The 16,394-nt window shown below is 35.8% G+C and overlaps 3 protein-coding genes and 1 long non-coding RNA gene across 10 annotated transcripts; 2 read left to right on the forward strand and 2 right to left on the reverse strand.

Annotated features, from left to right (window-relative positions):
- The first annotated feature begins 3,910 nt into the window (after positions 1 to 3,910).
- Positions 3,911 to 7,340, forward strand: LOC142547147 (gamma-tubulin complex component 3-like). Its single transcript, XM_075655268.1, has 2 exons — positions 3,911 to 6,522; positions 6,615 to 7,340. The coding sequence occupies exons 1-2, from the start codon at positions 3,995 to 3,997 to the stop codon at positions 6,925 to 6,927; spliced, it is 2,841 nt and encodes a 946-aa protein (XP_075511383.1). The 5' UTR covers positions 3,911 to 3,994; the 3' UTR covers positions 6,928 to 7,340.
- A 935-nt stretch (positions 7,341 to 8,275) lies between these two features.
- Positions 8,276 to 10,454, reverse strand: LOC142547144 (uncharacterized). 2 transcript variants are annotated; one of them, XR_012820599.1, is made up of 3 exons: positions 10,160 to 10,454; positions 9,629 to 9,996; positions 8,276 to 9,434 (listed from the first exon to the last, which is right to left on the reverse strand). It is a non-coding gene; the product is annotated as an uncharacterized LOC142547144 (long non-coding RNA). The 2 variants fall into 2 exon arrangements; XR_012820598.1 differs by having other exon boundaries at positions 8,276 to 9,996.
- Positions 10,455 to 10,782: 328 nt separating this feature from the next.
- LOC142547142 (uncharacterized) lies at positions 10,783 to 13,881 on the forward strand. 4 transcript variants are annotated; one of them, XR_012820595.1, is made up of 5 exons: positions 10,783 to 11,778; positions 11,986 to 12,065; positions 12,163 to 12,267; positions 12,582 to 13,513; positions 13,559 to 13,881. XR_012820595.1 is itself a non-coding variant. In XM_075655262.1 (4 exons), the coding sequence occupies exons 1-3, from the start codon at positions 10,879 to 10,881 to the stop codon at positions 12,254 to 12,256; spliced, it is 1,074 nt and encodes a 357-aa protein (XP_075511377.1). In that variant the 5' UTR covers positions 10,783 to 10,878; the 3' UTR covers positions 12,257 to 12,267; positions 12,582 to 13,881. The 4 variants fall into 4 exon arrangements, 2 of the variants coding, with proteins under 2 accessions (XP_075511377.1, XP_075511376.1); XR_012820596.1 differs by having other exon boundaries at positions 12,582 to 13,469; positions 13,515 to 13,881; XM_075655262.1 differs by having other exon boundaries at positions 12,582 to 13,881.
- Positions 12,828 to 15,248, reverse strand: LOC142547143 (thioredoxin-like 3-1, chloroplastic). Of its 3 annotated transcripts, XR_012820597.1 has the most exons (6): positions 14,889 to 15,248; positions 14,673 to 14,747; positions 14,500 to 14,566; positions 14,213 to 14,391; positions 13,370 to 13,771; positions 12,828 to 13,334 (listed from the first exon to the last, which is right to left on the reverse strand). XR_012820597.1 is itself a non-coding variant. In XM_075655264.1 (5 exons), the coding sequence occupies exons 1-5, from the start codon at positions 15,188 to 15,190 to the stop codon at positions 13,741 to 13,743; spliced, it is 654 nt and encodes a 217-aa protein (XP_075511379.1). In that variant the 5' UTR covers positions 15,191 to 15,248; the 3' UTR covers positions 12,828 to 13,740. The 3 variants fall into 3 exon arrangements, 2 of the variants coding, with proteins under 2 accessions (XP_075511379.1, XP_075511380.1); XM_075655264.1 differs by having other exon boundaries at positions 12,828 to 13,771; XM_075655265.1 differs by lacking the exon at positions 13,370 to 13,771 and having other exon boundaries at positions 12,828 to 13,014; positions 14,374 to 14,391; positions 14,889 to 15,244.
- Between the last annotated feature and the right edge of the window lie 1,146 nt (positions 15,249 to 16,394).

Consider the following 16,394-nt stretch of genomic DNA (forward strand, 5'->3'; position numbering starts at 1 on the left):
AGCCGAAAGAAAAAATCGAACTTTGCTCGAAATGATGAGATCAATGTTAAGTTATTCTTCAATGCCTAACTCATTTTGGGGTTATGCACTGGATACAGCAGTATACATTTTGAATATCGTTCCATCTAAGTCAATCCCTAAAACTCCCCTAGAGTTGTGGAATGGCCACAAACCTAGTTTGAGACACATCCGCATGTGGGGGTGTCCTACACATGTGCTAAGGGGAAAGACTGGAATATTGGAACCTCGTTCAGAAGTGTGTATTTTTGTAGGCTATCCCAAGAGGACAAGATAAGGTCTGTTTTATCATGCTACTGAAAACAAAGTGTTTGTATCGACAAATGCTACTTTTCTTGAGCATAAATACATTGCAGATTTCAAACCCAGAAGTAAAGTAGTTCTAGCAGAGTTGTTGGCTGATGAGATTAGCCCCATACCAACAAAAGTTGTTGAAAAAGAAAGGATGGAGACCAATACTCAAGGTCCAACACCCCCGCCTCCACCACGACATAGTGAAAGGAAAATAAGATTGCCTATTCGCTATCGTGAAATAGGTGAAGCACAAGTTGCAGTCACTGATGGAGGTGACGATGATCCATTGACATATAAGCTGGCAATGGTTGATGTTGATCAAGAAAAATGGCAAGAAGCCATGAAACTCGAAATGGAGTCTGTTTACTTGAATTTGGTCAGGATACTTGTAGATCAACCTGAAGGTATTAAGCCTATTGGTAGCAAATGGATCTACAAGAAAAATATAGGGCCCGATGGGAAAGTCGAGATTTTCAAGGCTAGATTAGTGGCGAGGGTTTTACCCAAAAAGAAAGAGTAGACTATGAGGATACTTTCTCTCCAGTTGCCATGCTAAAATCTATCTGGGTTCTCTTATCCATTGCTGCTCATTATGATTATGAGATATGGCAAATGGACGTTAAGACGGCTTTTCTGAACAGTCATCTTGAGGAAACCATTTATATGGTACAACCAGAAGATTTCGTAGTTAAAGGCCAAGAGCAGAAAGTCTGCCAGCTGCAAAGATCTATTTATGGACTTAAGCAGGATTCTAGATCATGAAACATAAAATTTGATGAAGCTATAAAATCTTATGGTTTTCATCAAAATATAGGTGAACATTGTGTATACAAGAAAATCAAAGGACAAAAGGTGCTCTTCTTAGTTCTTTATGTAGATGATATTTTGCTCATTGAGAATGATGTGAAAATTTTATCTAGCATAAAGAATTGGCTAGCCAGCAAATTCCAAATGAAAAATTTGGGAGAAGCAAGTTACATTCTTGGGATTAAGATTATTCGAGATCGGAAAAATAAACTTGTGGCATTGTCTCAAGCATCATACATTGACAAGGTACTTGTCAGATTTGCGATGCAAAACTCCAAGAAAGGAAACTTGCCTTCTAGACATGGATTTCATCTCTCAAAAGAGCAGTGTCCCAGAATACCGCAAGAAGAATAGACAATGAGACGGATTCCCTATGCATCAGCAGTTGGTAGTCTCATGTATGCAATGTTTGTACAAGACCCGACATATGCTTTGCAGTGGGAGTGGTTACTCGGTATCAGTCAAATACAGGATTATATCATTGGGTAGCAGTGAAGCATATACTCAAATATCTGAGAAGGACTAGAAACTATATGCTAGTATATTCTATTGGGGATTTGATTCCTATTGGATATACAGATTCTGATTTCCAATCAGATAGGGACACTAGAAAGTCTACTTCCGGTGCGGTGTTCACTTTAGGAAATTGTGCCATTATATGGAGGAGTGTTAAGCAAACTTGTGTTGCTGATTCAACTATGGAGGCCGAGTATGTAGCAGCTTGTGAAGCGGCAAAAGAGGCAGTTTGGCTTCGTGAGTTCTTGAGAGATCTGGAAGTTGTTCCAAACCCGCATGAACCAATCAAGCTCTATTGTGATAATGGTGGAGCGGTGGCCAATGCAAAAGAACCTAGAAACCACCACAGAGGAAAGCACATAGAGCGAAAGTTTCACTTGATAAGAGACATTATCAAGAGAGGAGATGTATCAATTCAAAAGATCGCTTCTGCGAACAATGTAGCTGATCCATTTACTAAGACATTGCCTGCTCGAAGTTTTGAACAACATCTTGAAGGGATGGGACTCAAAAACATGTCTCATTTGCTTTAACGGAAAGTGGGAGATTGTTGGGATTTGTGCCCAAAAACAAATGATTTTAATTAATGTGAGAAAAATATTTCAATATCGTTTTTGCATGCATGTTATTTGATGCTTTATAAATATCTGGAATCCCAAGATTATTATTATATGATTTTAAATATTTGTATATAAATGTTATATAGATGAGGATAATATTTAAAATATAATTATCTAAATATGTCCGCAATTAGAAATTAAAGTTGGGATTTTAATTTAAAATTGTTACCGCGGTTCATTTTAGAATGATCTTATCCGGATTATCATTAATGAGATTATTATGAAAACGCTTTATATAATTTGATTATATAGGATTGGAGCATGATTAATTTTGAATCTCTTTAAATTTTCGTATCACATTGAGATTTCAATATTAATCAGTGATGGTCATATATGAGTCAATCTTAATTCTGAGTAATTAATAAACTCCTATTTATGATATTATGTTTTTTGACATATCGAGTAATGACACAAATCATATGGTGTCAAAGTTCTTGGTACATTGGAAATACAATAAAATAAATAGCTAGAAATATTAATATACAAGACGAAATCCATTTATCTCATCTACTATATTAATGTTGAAAATACTTTTAACATTTATAAATATAATCTCATCTACTATATTTTAGAATTGGGTTAGTAGAGAAGTGAACACCACTCAAAATGTATTGCTTTAATCTAACCATGATATAAGATTTATCTTTATTTATGTCGGATGAGAGGGAATCACACACTATTCTAGAATACTACGAAATGCATCAAGGTGAAAAATTAAACATCGTTTTACCTTCCTTATGAGGCCAATAAACAATTATAATTCAATGAACCAAATATACCTCGTAATTGTTTGATGTGTGTTTTACATAATTTTATTAAAAAATTGAATCGAATGTTCATGAATTTGCAAATGAAGATTTATAAAGTGGAGCACGAGACGTAAATGAAGGCAATGACGAAAATCAAAATAGATAGAAAGAAATTGATACATCAGATGACGCTATTTTCAAAGAAAATAATTGTCGAATTTCTGTAGCAACTCAATTTCGGAATGCATCGAGATCAAGACATTAAAAATTTTATTATTATAAATTATGTCTTTTTGTTTTCAACATTTCACATGAGAATTTATATGTTTTAAATTTTATACAATCGCTATATTTTATGCATTAATTGTGCATTAAATAATAATAAATAAATAGATAAATAACAATGAGAAAATACAAGTAAAAAACCTCTCAATTCCAAACAAGAAAAAATGAGGAAAAATAAAATTACAATTAAATTTTTTTTATAGAATATTAATCCATACCGTATTGTAGAATAATATATTTTTTCTTGAAATAACTTTTTATAAAAAATTTGTAAAAACATTTTTATAAACATATCTATAAATTTTTGATAAAAACTTGTGTGAGACGGTTTTATGAGTCGTATTTTGTGAGACTGTTATCTTATTTGAGTCATCCATGAAAAAGTATTACTTTTATGATAATAATAATATTTTTTATTGTGAATATTTGTACGATTAACTCATCTCACAAACAAATATTCGTGAAATCGTGACCTACTCAAAATTTTTATAATAAATTGAAGAGTTCAGGGGATGGGTTTAAAACCCCGGCGCCTAATATTATTACAATTAGTTTATATTTTGGTAATTTGTTTAGTTTTTATGTTATTTAATTAAAAAAAATCCAACAAATATAGTTTTACTATGTTATTCGTTTCCCCGCCTAATATCTCTAAATACGAACTCGGTATACACTAAACAACGGCGACGCCGCGGCCGTTCCACCATGGAAGACGACGACCGGAGGGTAGTAGATCTAGTCAAAGAACTAGTTCATCGCTTACTCTCCAACCCTCTATCACCCGGCAACCTCGCTTCCTCTTCAATCCCCACTCAGGAAGAGTACAATCAAGCCCTAAAGTACTCTCTCCGCATCCTCTCCAGTCGTTTGAATCCCTCCATTGATGCAGACGAATTCTCCGTTGTTGAGTCCATCAAGCGCCGCCTCGCCACTACCGGTAAGTCCTACGAAGCCCTAACTTTTACCGATATGTACTCTAAGTTCTCGTTGAAAAATGGTCCCGGGAGCGTGAAAAATAAGTGGGCTGTACTGTATTTGCTAAATAGAATATCTGAGGATCAGAAATTGAAGAAAAATCAGTTTTCGGATAAAATTGCTAATGGGTTTCTGGATTCTGTGTTTGCTGGCGGGTTGCCAGCGTTGCATGAGAGTGATGTATTGAGTGATCGTCCTGGTAGGTTTGTGAAATCGAGTACGGATTTGGGCGATGGAGGGTTTAATGGCCGTCTTGATCATTTGCGGGGTTTTGGTGAAAACGTGTCGAATTTGAGGGGTTCAAGCAATATTGGGAAATTGGATAAAAGTTGGAGCAAAAAGGATGTTGGCAATTATTCAGATAATATAGTGTGTTCAAATGAAAATGTGAAGCACTCGAGGGGGTTGAGGGATAATACGCGTCATTTTAGAGCTAAGGAGATTGTGGAGAAAGGATGGAATGGAGGGGTATTGATGGTGACAAAGGACCCTGGAAATCTTCGTGAGATGGCATATAGGGAATTTGCAGACTTGATTAAGGAAGAAAATGAGGTTTCCGAAGAGGTATTGGTGAGGGATGTGCTCTATGCATGCCAGGGGATTGACGGGGCATATCTGAAGTTTGATGAAAAGGCCGATGAGTATGTTCTTCCAGAATTTATTAAGGTGCCAAGGGCTACTAGGACAATGGTCCGGAAGCTCTGCGAGCTTGGATGGTTGTTTAGAAAAGTCAACGGGTATATAACAGAGAGTATGGACCGCCTTCCAGCTGAGGATATTGGGACTGTAGGACAAGCATTTTGTGCTGCGTTGCAAGATGAATTGTCAGTGTATTACAAGTTACTGGTTGTGCTTGAAGGGCAGGCAATGAATCCGATTCCTTTAGTTTCTGAAAATGCATGCTCAGGGAACTACCTCTCATTGAGGAGATTGTCAGTTTGGTTTGCTGAACCCATGGTAAAGATGAGGTTAATGGCTATTTTGGTTGATAATTGTAAAGTTCTAAAAGGTGGGGCCATGGCTGGTGCAATTCATTTGCGTGCTCAACATGGTGATCCGCTTGTTAATGATTTCATGAAAAAGCTACTTCGTCAGGTGTGTTCCCCACTCTTTGAAATGGTGAGGAGTTGGGTATTGGAAGGGGAGCTCGAGGATATTTTTTCAGAATTTTTTGTTCTAAGTCAGCCTGTGAAAGCAGATTGTCTCTGGAGGGAAGGTTATCGACTACTTGATTCCATGCTTCCTTCTTTCATATCTCAATCTCTTGCTCAACGTATCTTAAGGACTGGAAAGTCCATCAATTTCCTTCGAGTTTGTTGTGAGGATCGAGTATGGGCTGATGACGCAAAAGAGGCGGCAGCTGCAGCTGGTACCACTACTAGTAGAGGTGATCTTGGATATGGTGAGACTGATGCGCTGGAATCTTTAGTAGCAGAAGCAGCAAAGCGAATAGATAAGCATTTGTTGGATGTTATGTATACACGATATAAGTTCAAAGAACACTGCCTTGCAATCAAGAGATATTTACTTCTTGGCCAAGGTGATTTTGTTCAGTATCTAATGGATATTGTTGGCCCTGAGCTGTCTGAGCCCGCTAACACGATAAGCTCATTCAAGCTTGCCGGATTATTGGAAAGTGCGATTAGATCATCAAATGCGCAGTACGATGATGGTGATATGCTGAATAGTTTAAGAGTTAAAATGATGCCACATAACACGGGGGACAGAGGATGGGATGTGTTTTCATTAGAATATGATGCAAGAGTTCCACTGAACACTGTCTTCACCGAATCTGTTATGTCTAGATATCTCAGAATTTTTAACTTTTTGTGGAAGCTTAGAAGGATAGAGCATGCACTGATTGGCGTTTGGAAAGGCATGAAACCAAACCGTGTTACTTCTCAGTTCTTTTCTAAGTTGCCACGTGCTGTTACCTTGCAGTTGATTTTGACATCAAGGAAGTGCCAAGTTCTCTGGGACGAGATGAATCATTTTGTCACAAATCTTCAGTACTACATAATGTTTGAAGTCCTGGAGGTGTCGTGGTCTAATTTCTCCAAGGAAATGGAAGTATCTAAAGATCTGGATGATCTACTTGGTGCACATGAGAAGTACCTTCACTCAATCATTGAGAAGTCTCTTTTAGGCGAACGATCTCAGAACCTTAACAAGACCCTCTTTACGTTATTTGACCTCATATTGCGATTCCGAAGTCACGCAGATCGACTTTATGAAGGCATAAATGAGTTGCAATCAAGGTATTGTTTTTTATTTGCATCCTTTATTCTCCTACTAAACTGGATGCGCAATGTTTCTTAGTTTTTCTCCCTGCTTTTTGTAATAAATCCAGAACCACAGAGTCTTCCCGCCCATATCGGGACAAAGCCAAATTGCAGAAGCAATCAATTAAAACATCTTCAGAACCCAGTTCTTGGCTTGGTGAAGGCAGGAAAGAACTCACAAGACGAGCTGGGGAATTTCTTAGAAACATGGGGCAAGCTGTTGATGCAACTGCAAATGAATATTCATCACTTTTTGAGGGTTTTATTTCACAATTGCCAATACAACAACATGTCGACTTGAAGTTCCTCATGTTTCGGTTGGACTTCACGGAATTCTACAGCCCGTTGAAATCCAATGCAGGCGGGAAGCTTTTATTATAACATGTGACTAACGGTACTAATTGTCATTGGAATCGCATATGCCCATTCAATCCTCGCTGCTCTAGTTTTGAACGACTTCTGTGTCTAATTCTCCCATATTGGCCAGATTGTGTATATAATTCGTACCTAAGGCCTGCAACATATTTACACATTATACTTCATTTATGTTTATCATTGTTGCCTCTTCCTCTGTCCGGAATGCTTTCTGGGAGGGGGTAATGTGCGGTGGAGCTGAAGGTATGTTGCTATTCTACACTTGTTTGTATTTGATCATAAATAAGCGCCTTTTTTTGGTGTTTTACAAGCTTTCTTTCTTGGTTTTGTAACGTTGCTCCGACTCTGTATTGGAGAGACTAGAGCAACTTGCTCTCTTTTTTCTTATCTCCGGTACATTTCAGGAAGGATTGTTTCAACACGTTCTTGTATTTTTTTAGTAACGAGAAAAGAGTGATTTATTTGTGAGTTTTTGCATCATATTCTGTCTTGTGTGAGTTCAAGTTAAAGTTCTGTCATAGATACAGGAGCAAGAGAATATAAATGTTGATTTTGTCCACTTTCATCACGCTCTGCTAGATGTTTTTCTATGAGATTTGGTTATGTTGGAAGATCGAGGTTTTATACGAGGTGTGTGGTTTGGAGGTGTAAATCAGTAGAGCTATCTGTAAGTCTCACTAGCAGTTCGTTCAAAACTCGAACTAAGCTTGACTTGATCGAGTTTGGGCAGAATTTGAGTAGCTCCAATTGAATTCGTTAAGCTCAGTTATTTCTACTCAAATAACTATGTATTATTAGACAGGGACACCTCAATTCTTGAGATGTCTTACCCAGATTTATAGATTAATATATGAGTATTTATATTGTTTTTATAGAATAATTAATTATGTGTTTATATTTGTACAAGTCTTATTTAACAATGTAATTTTAAAAACTACATGTATTATGAGTATATCAAATATTGATTAATTTATACATATACACTATTATATAGCTTTGGTAGCAATAACTATATTACATATATTCAGATAAATCTTAAAAAAACTACTATATAGAAAGATACCAAATATTTCTGCAATAGGAATAAACTTGTCCCGGATCGCGATGATTATGTGGTTGTCCCAGTAAGATGATACATTAATTGGATCAAATTTTTTTATATTGTAATCTAAAGCCTGATTTCATTGTCTCTCCTTCGTTTAGCCAACAAATTCTTTTATTTCGGCACGTAGAACAAAGACTATAAGCCGATTAAGATTCTAAACCTGTAATGAGCTTGTATATGGGAATGAGTGCAAACGAAGGAAAAAATAGATCCTTCACTTCTTGGTAACAATCCATTAAACATCTAGTATAATTCGGTAAAGAGACTATTTTCAGAAGAATGAGTTTTTTCAAGATTTTATTCAATTGTCATCAACTTCACAAGGTCTTTTCCTATAAATAATGTCACTGCTAACAAAAAATTCTCAAAGAAAGAACACTGAATATCACAAACGTTTTAGAAGAAGGAATAACGTGAGCTCCGCCATTGGGGAAACTTTCATTGCGATTTTCTTGATTTTCTTCATAGCCCCCAGATCCAGTTCCAAAATTTAATAAATTTGCCTTGATTTTTCTTCTCCACACATACAACTGTGGTGCATTCCAATAACATTCTGTGAAAAAGTAGCTGCCATCACCACCAGCTTGAAATGTGACACTATCATCAAGAAAAAGGCCTCTTGTGTATTTTGACCATAAGGTTAAATAATTCAGAAAGTATTAGTGATATTAATGTCTGAAAAAAGTGCCTAACAAACAACAAACCAGGTCACGGTGTTCAAATATTCTTACTGGATCAACTTTTTTCATGAATCACCCTTAAAAATAGAGATTAGAAATGTTACATAAAATATTTGAGACCATGTAAATATTGAGGCTTCACGATTCTTGGGAACTGTTGTTTTCACTACAATGATGAAGAAGAATGTATTCAGCTTTTTTGAAGAGAATTTAACAAAGCCATCAGTACCAAGGACTTGAAAACATGGACTCAGATGTCAAAATGTAAAGAGAAAACCAAAGTAGGATGTGAGAGTATTTGGACCATACTCGGTTATATTCATGGTGGACACTAAATTGGAAAATGGATAGCTACAGTCAAAGTCAGATATCCATTCTACCGCAAAAAGTTACCCAATCAGCTAAACACCAGAATATCAGTAGAAAATATATTTAAGTAATATTAAGTTCGTTTTACAATGTGAGAAATAATGGGTTCGACGGTTTTCCCTCATTAAGATTAATTCACTTCTTATAATAAGCTCATTCATTGAAATATACCTAAATACCACCACCATCACCACCACAGCTGCAATTTTAAATTTTAATAGCCAAATTTCAATAAGTATGAGGAGAAGCGCACAATAATTCGTAAAGATCGGTTCATACACTACCTAACCACAATAACTAAAGAACAAAATAATCTTTAAGGTGAATAAGAGCAGTCGGACATAAAATATTCGAAAAAACTTACATGAATATGAATATTGAGAAAAAGGAAATTCTGGGCAAAGAATGAGGGAGGGATAGTGAATAAATGAAAGCAAATATGAGACGGAGCTCGTTCTTGCTCACATTTCTTGATGCTAATAAAACCCCGGGTACCAAAAACGTCAAGAGTTGCTTTATTATTTTTCCCGTGACCGTATTTGGTGGATAACACACATCAAGCAAAGTTTTTTTTGTTGGGCTTTGGTCGATGAAATGGTGGGAAGCCGAAAAGCAAGGCTCCAAGTCCAAAACAAAAGAAGACAAGAGGAAAACATAGAGAGAAGAAGGAAACAAACCCTCACTGTAAACTACAGTTCGATGTTGTGGTAGAGAGAACGGCCTATCCCACGTGTTATTGTCACTGGTACTGTTGCGTTACCAAGCCAACGGATTAAAATACAAATTTAATGACACCTGGTATGGCATAAAATTGTTGACTTAGATGTATTCTTCGACGAATTAAGAAATCCATCAAAGCCTTTCAATGCATTCCCAAGAATGTTGGTTTCTTGCAAATAGCTTTGTCTCGAGTTCGTATACCTAAGAGCAACACCCACAATACTTGGATTGAAAAACAGTTAAACAAATGCTCCCAAAAAAAGAAAACAAGTACATAAACAGATAAATCACATCTAAACCTTAATTTTCATCAAAAAAAAACCAACACACCTAGAACAAATAAAATTTCGGTAATTAAACTTACCCCGAACAGCGACAAAATCCGAGCAGTGGAGAGAAGAAAGCCGAAACCACGAACAGAAGCAGGAGGAGAACGCAGCCGCGGTGGAGAGGAAAAAGCGGAAACCCCAAACAGAAGCAGGAGAAAAGCAAACTCGAGAAGCAAAGTACGGAGTAGGCACACTTTGTTGCCGGCTCTTCTCTGTTCCGGTGGAGAGAACCAATGCTTCAAAACAAAGGAAGAAAAGGAAAACGAAGAGAGAAGAAGGAAACAAATCGAAATTATAACCCGTAGGTGTGTGTTATGGTGAGAAGAGCCCATCTCACGTGCACGCTTTAATATAAGTAGATATACTTTTATTTTAAAGATATAAAATTTTAGGGATATTTTTGTTAGAATTTAAATTCTAAACTTTTATGTCAATATGCTATTAAGATTATCAAATTTTTCAATCACAAACTCGGATATTTAACATCTACACGAGTTAAGCTCAAATTTGAAATTGATCATTCAATCGAATTCAAACAGAAAATTAAAATCGATTACGGTCGTTTTCGACTCGTGCACCTTCGCTCAAAGTGGTTTCTTGTTTTTGTTTCTTGTTTTTTTCTACCAAATACAGTGTATATCTTGTTTTAAATTTTATGTTTAATAAAATATAACGATCGTTCAAGAGTAGGGTTTCAGGCTTGACTATATTTATAGAACTAGTGAGCGCACACCAAGCATCACTGTTAAAAAAAATGGCCAAAATTGGCGAGGGAGACAAACGATGGATCGTGGAAGACCGCCCCGATGGCGCCAACGTCCACAACTGGCACTGGGCAGAAACCGATTGCCTCGATTGGTCCCGAAATTTCCTCACTAACCTCCTGAGCAACAAAACAATCCTTTCTGGCGACGGAAATCTCTACATCAAAACCAAGGACATCGAAAAACTCGAAGGAGAAGCATACCTTAACGTTCGGAAGGGGAAAATAATACCTGGGTATGAGTTAAATTTGGTTCTCTCGTACGAGGCTGAGGTCAAAGATTCCGACGGTAGTTCTGTGATTTTGAATACTGAGGGTACTGTTGAGGTTCCTTACATAGCCGATGAGAATGCTGGCGAAGATCCGGAGATTAGAATTAGTGTAAAAGATGATGGGCCGATTGGAAAAAGGGTGAAGGAAGCATTTATTGCTCAAGGGAAGCCGTTTGTGTTTGAGAAAATTAGAGATTTTGTCAATGCGATGGCGAAAGGTGGGCCTGCTAAGGATGATTTGGAAGTTAAGAAAGTAACAGTGAAAAAACCAGCTTTTGATTCTGGGTCTGCTGCTGGTTCGAGTAATATTTCGGCTAGTAACAGTGGCTCAAGTGTTAAGGAGAGTAAGAAGAAGCAGGAGAAGAGAAATGAGGGGTTTAAGACAATTACTATGACTGAAAAGTTTAATTGTCGAGCTAAGGATATGTACGAGATTTTAATGGATGAGAATAGGTGGAAAGGTTTTACTCAAAGCAATGCTCGGATAAGTAAGGAGGTGGGAGGGGAGTTTAGTATCTTTGATGGTTCAGTGACGGGGAAAAACGTTGAGTTGCTGGAGGGAAAGTTGATTGTTCAGAACTGGCGATTTGGTAGCTGGCCTGATGGAATCGAATCAACGGTAGAGTATCCGTCTATCTTGAGCTTTGATGTTTTCAAACTCTCTGTTACTACTGCGAATTAGATTTGTATATTATTATGCATATTAAGAATATGTGGCTTTTAGTTTAGGTTGAGTTGCTGAAAGATGGCATCATTCATCCTTTGGTTGAATGGATAACAATTTTCTTTCTTAATTTGCTTGTAAGAAATGGTGATTTTCATGTAGGTGCGGCTGAGCTTTGACGAGCCTGAATCTGGGATGACAGTTGTGAAGCTCACACACACTGATGTACCCGAAGAAGACAGGTAAGTATCTCTGGTTAAACGTTTTTTTTTTTGACGTTATTGGATTAAGTTTCAATTTACTGTCAGAGTTCTTATGTAAATGACTAAGATATTGCAGATATGGCAATTCAACCGTGGTGGAGAATACCGAGAGGGGATGGAGAGATATCATATTCCACAGAATACGGGCAGTTTTTGGGTTTGGAATATGAATGTGCTTCAGGTTTTCATTCTTGTCGAGAATAGAACTTTATAATGTTTGACTCGACTATTTTAAATCATGGATTAAATACGGCAAATTTGACACAAGACCACGACTTGTCTGGGTATCAAGTTAGAGATTTTTCTTCTGTTGCGTTTCTGTTAGTAATTGTGGCTCATGCATCTCTTGTTTGAATTTGTCTGTGTAAGCACTAACAAAAAAATTTGTCTGTTTGAATATGGCTAGTCTTCTGGGAAATGCTACCTTGGGGTCGGTTGGCTTTGTGGGTATTTTTTGCCTTTTAGTGGAGTTAAACTGGCTTCTGCTTCTGATAGATATGATTCAACCAATTCTACTTGGCAAAGCTTATGAATTTCGAGGAAAGAGTTGGTTGGTTCGTTTTCTTCCCCAGTATTCGATCAAAATCCATATATACACTTTGAATATCAACATATATCAGTTTCAAGCGCGTATTTTCCGATCTGACGTGTTCAGATGTAAAAAAAATTGGTTAGGCCAGATCCTATGAGTTTCTTTAAGTAGAACATGGCTAGGTTATCGATATTATGTACAATATACCAAAAACAAAAACAAAAGCTTGTATTTACATGCTGTAATGTTACATAAATGCATACAATATTTGATAATTGTGATATATATTGTTTTTATTTATACAGACTGCTGGATCATTTGTCTCACTTCTTCTATAACAAGCCATGCTTTGTGGCCTCCGATCACCTCCGCTTTCATTTCTCCATCACTCCACAACTGCCAAGCGCCATGCGTTATGATAAATTAACAAAAGAAATGAAGAATTAGCAAATGGCAAGTAACCATGATTTGGGTTATTATAAAACCAAACATTCAATTAGATTTTATATCTCAAACAAAATATAAAATTATGCAATAAAATACTCAGATATCCAAGTATTTTTATATTAAGCAACAATTCAGGTAGATTCCAATATGGTTGATCAAAATAACGTTTTACAAGTTATAGCATACAGCATTATAAATATTTTAATTCTATAGTTTCTGAATTTTGATGTTAAACTATATATATGTGTGTATAACACAATGATTTAGAACTCTAATAATATATGGATAACACAATGATTTAGACCTCTAATAATTTGTAAGACTTGATTTCAAACATTAGATGAAAAACATATGTTTGATCAACTAATGCATAATTTTCGCTTTGATGATACATGATATATCAAGTATTTACATAGAAGTAAGTTTCTTTAGCGATATGTACGAGAAAGTATTTACATAGAAGTATGTTTTTTTTAGTGATATGTACGAGAAGTATTGTCCGCGAGAACATCTCATGGAACGTCACATTGTACATTAAATGATTGGAAGAAGTTCTCGCGAACATTTTGGAACATTTTATACAGCAGTGCGATGAGACGACTGATGTGACGTTATGTCGATGTTCTAGCGAAACATTTAATGCAGCGTGTGGTGATGTTCCACGATATATTTCTACTAACATCTTGAGCGCTCATGAGGCGCACACCTAGGGGTGGGAAAAAATAATGATCGTTTCGGCATACTGCACTTATCGTACCGCAAAATAACGCACATCGAATTTAACGGTATACCGAATATTTCGATATATGAAATTTATATACCGAAATATCGATTTTTTATATATATATTTTAGAAACTATAATTAATGTTGTTGGGCTCACTTACTCTTTCAATTCTTATTTTTTGTGTTGGGCTTTTTAGTTTTTTCGTGATGAGTATAACACAATTGTTTTTAACAATTTTCGGTATAAACGGAATTATACAGATACCGTACCGAAAATTCGGTAGACCGAAATCTTTTGGTAAGAACGATATAGAATTTATGTTATACCGAAATTTCGGTACGGTTTCGGTATTCATTTTCGGTACAATATATGATATTATTTGAAAACATCGGTATATTGTACCAAACGAGGCCTATGCACACCAATAGATGGGCAGCATATCAAACAGCATATCAAACACACACATACACACACAACACGTGAGAAATATATAATTACTGCAAGATATATAACAAACTAGCACCAAATATATGAGATACTTGTGACTGATTAAATGTGAAAACCGGTGAGATAATAAACTAACCTGGATTGTCGGCATTTTCTACACGAAAGGCGCAATGAAAACATACCAATGTGGGTTAGCAACAAACATTAGCCAAAATAAAGATTCATGTGTGTGTGTGTGAGTAAAAACTAAAAATGGACATACCGATATGTTTCCACGCTTGACCAGTGGTTGAGGCACCTTGTTGACGTCCACACAATAAAATTTCACCCTACCATTTCAAGCAAATCCATCTCAAGATATCCATTAAATGTACGAAATTAATGAAAATTCGATTTGGAAAAAATTTGAAGACATAATCGAACAGAACAACTCACTTGTTCTCGTAATCAGCAGCCAATTTCTCCAACTTTGGCTTCAAGTAAATGCATTTTCTACACCAAGCAGCCATCCTGTTATGCTTAAACATGTCAGAAACAATTACTATATATCCCACCATTTTCAGTTTCGTAACATCATGCACCGTTTGATTCGTCAGATAGTTAGTCGTCATAAAATTGATCAAGAAAATAGTGAGAAAATTAGAGATTGACCAATCAACGACAATGGGTTTCGAGGCAAGTTTAGCTTGCTCCAGAATCTGATCAAACTGCTCGCAATCTTGAATGGGCTCCATCTCCAAAGTTTCGGGCTTGAACAATTCTGGCCAGAAAGAATGCGCCTTTAAATCTCTTGTAGCTCTTCCTTTCCACCCGTTGCCGCTCCTACCGAATCCGAACCCGTTTGATTTGGTGAAGATTGAACCAGGTCCGGAGCTCCAGGCGTGAAGCTGCTGGGGTTCCCGTTGGTGGATCTCTCTGTACAGAATGTGTGGATTTGGAGATAATATAGACATGCTCCTGTGTCGTGAAAGAGGAGGGTTCAATCAGGTATAGATAAGATCGATATTTTTTTTTTTTCTAAACATTTTCTTTTCTTCTTTTTATATATTATTCTTTTAAAAAAATGATTTTCTTACGAGAAAAAAATTCGAAATTCTCAACTTCAAAACCTTATCAGGATGATGGACTGCATTTATTATGTTGTCTTCAATGTTATTTAATTTTGAATAGTTATCTTGTGAGATGGTTTCACGAATGAGACGGGTCAACACTACTGATATTCACAATAAAAAGTAATACTCTTAGCAAAAAAATAATATTTTTCATTGATAATCCAAATAAGAGATCCGTCTTACAAAATACGACCTCTGAGACCGTTTCACACAAGTTTTTTCATTTAATTTAATATCCACTTGATAAAATGGAACGCTTTATTATGATTAACGCTGCTTCGTTTCGGCATCAATCAATAACTACAAATTCTATTCTATCAAATTAAAAATGTATTAAAGTAATCATAGAAACATATCAAAGCTTACCGACTATGTTTTCAAAATCGGATTGTATTGGTCGATTCGACCGTGCACCGATGACAAGTTCGGTCCGAAGTAAACCTAAAAACCATTTTAATGGTTAAACCGGTCAAAAAATCCGTCAGGCTAGTCATGCACCGATAAATTGGTCAAAAATGTGTCTAACCGGATCATTTTTTCGATTTTATTTATTTATTTTTTAGGAGACTTTTTTTTTAGAATTTAATTATTTTTTATATTCAAAATCTTAAATTTTATTTTTGTTTATATATGTTATTATTTGGATTACGAGCTTTGTCAAAATATTATTTTAATAAAATAATTAATAATTTTTTGATTAAAAATATGCATATAATTATATTTGATATTTTGATTACATGTATTTTGTTAGATTTTAAACTTTAGTAAATATTTTTTTATTCTTTATATACACATTTAAAATCTTTAGAATTTAAAATATATTATTTATTATATCTGGTTGAACTGGTACGATCAGTTGAACCATTATTTTAAAATAAATCGATTCGATCACTCGCTGGAACAATAAAAACGATACCAGGTAATATAGATTTTTTTTCCGTGTACATAATCGCGCACACTGTGTAATGGGCCTGACTCACATATTGACCTTCGGCCTTGCAATATTTGAGAACAAATTTAGCTCAAAATCTAAAAACCCGCATAA

Source organism: Primulina tabacum, chromosome 5, assembly GCF_025594145.1.
Source record: "Primulina tabacum isolate GXHZ01 chromosome 5, ASM2559414v2, whole genome shotgun sequence".
Lineage (NCBI taxonomy): Eukaryota > Viridiplantae > Streptophyta > Magnoliopsida > Lamiales > Gesneriaceae > Primulina > Primulina tabacum.

Excerpts from the sequence above, each read along its gene's own strand:
- LOC142547147 (XM_075655268.1), top strand. The coding sequence starts at position 3,995 with ATGGAAGACGACGACCGGAGGGTAGTAGATCTAGTCAAAGAACTAGTT. Across the intron at positions 6,523-6,614 it reads ATAAATGAGTTGCAATCAAG|AACCACAGAGTCTTCCCGCC; the intron begins GTATTGTTTTTT and ends TAATAAATCCAG.
- LOC142547142 (XM_075655262.1), top strand. The coding sequence starts at position 10,879 with ATGGCCAAAATTGGCGAGGGAGACAAACGATGGATCGTGGAAGACCGC. Across the intron at positions 11,779-11,985 it reads CTGATGGAATCGAATCAACG|GTGCGGCTGAGCTTTGACGA; the intron begins GTAGAGTATCCG and ends ATTTTCATGTAG. Across the intron at positions 12,066-12,162 it reads GATGTACCCGAAGAAGACAG|ATATGGCAATTCAACCGTGG; the intron begins GTAAGTATCTCT and ends AAGATATTGCAG.
- LOC142547143 (XM_075655264.1), bottom strand. The coding sequence starts at position 15,190 with ATGTCTATATTATCTCCAAATCCACACATTCTGTACAGAGAGATCCAC. Across the intron at positions 14,567-14,672 it reads GCTGCTGATTACGAGAACAA|GGTGAAATTTTATTGTGTGG; the intron begins GTGAGTTGTTCT and ends TTGAAATGGTAG. Across the intron at positions 14,392-14,499 it reads TCAAGCGTGGAAACATATCG|AAAATGCCGACAATCCAGGT; the intron begins GTATGTCCATTT and ends CCTTTCGTGTAG.